This window comes from Hibiscus syriacus, unplaced genomic scaffold (assembly GCF_006381635.1).
Source record: "Hibiscus syriacus cultivar Baekdansim isolate YM2019G1 unplaced genomic scaffold, ASM638163v2 tig00110221_pilon, whole genome shotgun sequence".
NCBI classification, from domain to species: Eukaryota; Viridiplantae; Streptophyta; class Magnoliopsida; order Malvales; family Malvaceae; genus Hibiscus; species Hibiscus syriacus.
In genome coordinates this window covers 2,616,637-2,620,185 of record NW_024062635.1, presented here as the reverse complement: position 1 = coordinate 2,620,185, position 3,549 = coordinate 2,616,637, and the positions used below count along the sequence as shown (strand labels likewise).

At 35.1% G+C, this 3,549-nt stretch overlaps 1 protein-coding gene across 1 annotated transcript; it reads left to right on the top strand.

Annotated features, from left to right (window-relative positions):
* Positions 1-1,875: 1,875 nt before the first annotated feature.
* Positions 1,876-2,996, top strand: LOC120114247 (metalloendoproteinase 4-MMP-like). The gene has a single exon (XM_039135212.1). The coding sequence runs from the start codon at positions 1,917-1,919 to the stop codon at positions 2,994-2,996; it is 1,080 nt and encodes a 359-aa protein (XP_038991143.1). The 5' UTR covers positions 1,876-1,916.
* Positions 2,997-3,549: the final 553 nt, after the last annotated feature.

The following is a 3,549-nucleotide window of genomic DNA, read 5'->3' as shown; positions in this document are numbered from 1 at the left end:
TCTTTATACAACTTTAAATGATAAGAACCCTAACCTAAATTTAGTTGCCTGCTCATAAGGTCTCTTACTGGTTATGTAATTTCTCAATATAAAAATTAAATTACCCAAATGGATAAAAAATAAATATTAAAAAACTCGTAATTTAATTTAGTTAGTTTGCATTATCTCTTATTAAATAAGAGATTTGTGTATTAGAGCGCTGAAATTTTCTTTAATTTTGGCCAAAAGTTTCTATTAGTATTTATATTAAGTACATTATAAAAATATAAATTATAGATTTATTAAGAGTTAATGAAAAATAAGTATTCAAATTATACCCTTTGCTCATTTTAAGTGTCTAAAGTGTTTTTTCGCTCAAAGTAAATAGTTAACGTTTTCGACGTTACTATTTTAAGTTTTAGTTTGTCACAACCATTAAAAAAATTATTACATGACACATCATATTTATATTTTTGAAATTTTTATTTAAAAAGTTAAAATTATTAAATTTTCAAAACCCTATTTTTTTTCCTAAAATTACAAAAAAACCTAAAATCCCTAATTTCAATTCCATTACCACCACCAACCATCACCAATGCTGCCAATCGATCTAAACTCTAACATTGTGCAACAGGCCGATCACCCAACAACCGAAATCCCTTGCTTCTACGACAAACGTCGTTGGCTTCACTCAACCAAGACAAGTGTGACGATTCTTTCTTAGTGCGTTGAGGGGTACAATGGAAGATGAAGTGGTCGATGAAAAAGGTCGACAACTGGGACAACAACAATGGGGCTGATGATAGTAAGGGGTTTGGAATTACAAATTTTAAAGTTTTAGGTTTTTATGAGATTTGAGAGAAATTTAGCGTTTTAAAAAAACTATCAGGTTAAATTTTTAAATAAAACTTTTAAAAAATTATAAAGGTGGCACTTGCCACTTTTTGAGTGACTGAAGATATTTTTTAACAACCGTGATGGACTATACACAAAAAATGATAACGCTGAAAACGTTGCACACCTACCTTGAATAAAAAAAATACTTTAAGCACTTAAAATAGAAAAAAAATTGGACACTTTTAATTAGGTCATTTAGTAATTGTATTCTAACTTTATTTTTTCAGTCTTAAGCTTTTAAAATTTTGAAATTTTAGTTTAAACCTAAATGGAGGCCGGTAAATTAAGTTAATGTATGCTATTAATCTCAATATTATGATAGGTTATAAATTTAGTTTTTATTCTCTAATTTGATCATTTCAGGTCCACATGATTTAGTTATATCGATCATGTATTGTTTGAGCTATGGTCTAAACATTAAAATCGACTAAATTAGAGTTTAGAAACTAAATATACAGTTTATGTACAATACTTGGACTAAAGATATAAATTGACATTTTCTTCTACCCATTCTTTTCTTCTTGGTTAGAGGCGAGGACATTTCAGAGTTGACGCTCCAACTCTTTGAATTTCATTTCCCCAACCCTTCCGAAAGCAACGGTCAAATTGATGGAACCCGAAACACGCAAGGCAAGAAATTTTCTTGTAATAAAAGTTGGAACGATGGGGAAGCAAAACCTTATAGGAAACTAATACTGAAATCATCTTCTTTGGTCAACAAACAACTAAAAATAAACAAACTTCTTTTTTGAAAGTATATTTACTTGTTTTTTGCAAACTGAGGCAGTGGTTAACCCACCATTCTCTGCCTTCAAACTCAGTATCTCTAGCCAGGATGTGTCCCCTTTTCTTGTTCGTCAACCTTATCTTCCCTATGTTTTGATTATTACAATTTTTTAATATGCTGTATTAAAATTTAAAAAATGGGTTCTTTTTTTATACCAATTTAAAAATGAATTCTTACCTACTCTCCTAATAAAAGCCTTTAGGTTTCTTCGATTTTAAGCTCTAAATCCCAAAAATAACTGACAACAGAACCCATGTTTCGGTTGTTCGGTTACTTTTCCTTCCCCTCTCTCTTCCTTTTCCTCTGTTTTCTCCCTTGTTTTTGCTTTCCCGCCAGATTCACACCAGGACAAGTAACCGTCATAACGACCGATGATCACAACGCTACGTGGCATGGTTTTACTCGCTTTAAGGACGCCGAGAAAGGTAGCCGCGTCAGTGGCATGTCGGAACTCAAGAAATATTTCCAACGGTTCGGTTACCTGTCGATTCCCGACAACCAAAACTGTAGCTTCACCGACGTTTTCGATGCTCAATTCGAATCAGCCGTTGTTTTATACCAAAAAAAGTTCGGATTGCCGGTGACCGGAAAGCTTGATTCCGATACGTTATCGGAAATTATGTCCCCCAGGTGCGGCGTTTCCGACACAGGTCCGAAAGTCCGTGCAACCAAACATTTTGCCTATTTTTACGGAAGTCCAAGATGGGAGCGTGGGTCGTCGATGACTTTAACCTACGCTTTTTCGCCTTGGAATATGATCGATTACATAAGCTTACCAGAAATCAGAGGAGTGTTTCGACGCTCGTTTTCAAAGTGGGCTTCAGTGATTCCGGTGAATTTCACGGAGATAGAAGATTACGGATCGGCCAATATCAAGATCGGATTTTTCAGGGGAGATCACGGCGACGGAGAACCGTTCGATGGAGTATTAGGAGTTTTAGCTCATGCTTTTTCACCAGAGAACGGGAGGTTCCACCTGGATGAAGCTGAAACGTGGGCCGTTGATATCGGGAAAGTGAAATCAAAAGTGGCTGTTGACTTGGAATCAGTGGCGACGCATGAGATTGGGCATATACTCGGCTTAGCCCATAGCTCGGTGAAGGAAGCGGTGATGTATCCGAGCTTGAGGCCTCGGAGCAGAAAAGCCGATCTTAAACTTGACGATGTACAAGGTATTCAAGCCTTGTATGGATCAAACCCTAATTTCAGATACAGCTCTTTGTTAGAGTCTGAAAATTCTTCCAACAAAGCTATCGGCTTGCATCCTAGATCATGTAGCCGCACGTTTTCATGGGTACTGCTAGTTTTTCTTCTTCTTTTCATGATTACATAAGGGCCTTCTTTTTGGTGCTCTTTTAATTGTTTTTTTCCCTATACAATTATTTGTGTGAAGATAAAGGAAAAACAGAATTGAAGCAATTCTTTAGTTTTTAATGGTGTAATTAATATCTGTGAATAATTAATTTTTAAAAAAAATATTGTAGTATTATTATTTTTCTTCCGTTTAAACTTGTTGAGAGCTGTAGGGACTTTTTGGAGCATGAGACGATAAAGAAAGACACAACTCTTGACCATTCGTTAATTTAGGGTTAGGTTGGAGATAAAGACAGAAATATGGAAATAAGATTAATTCTGGACAACCTTTTTTTCCCTTTGTTTTCATTTATTTCTTACATTCTTTTTACAGTCCACTGAGGAATTTCCAAGTTTTACTTGGGTTGGACCCCCCAAAACATTTCAACTTCAGGGTTTTACTTACAAAAACATGGCACCTGGACTCACGTACAAAGGGCACATAAAGTTGGAAATTACCGAATTCTATACCCAAACCCACTGTTCACCTTATAAAATTAACAACTTTCCTACATCATTTACTAGAACAGCTT

Excerpts from the sequence above, each read along its gene's own strand:
- LOC120114247 (XM_039135212.1), top strand. The coding sequence starts at position 1,917 with ATGTTTCGGTTGTTCGGTTACTTTTCCTTCCCCTCTCTCTTCCTTTTC.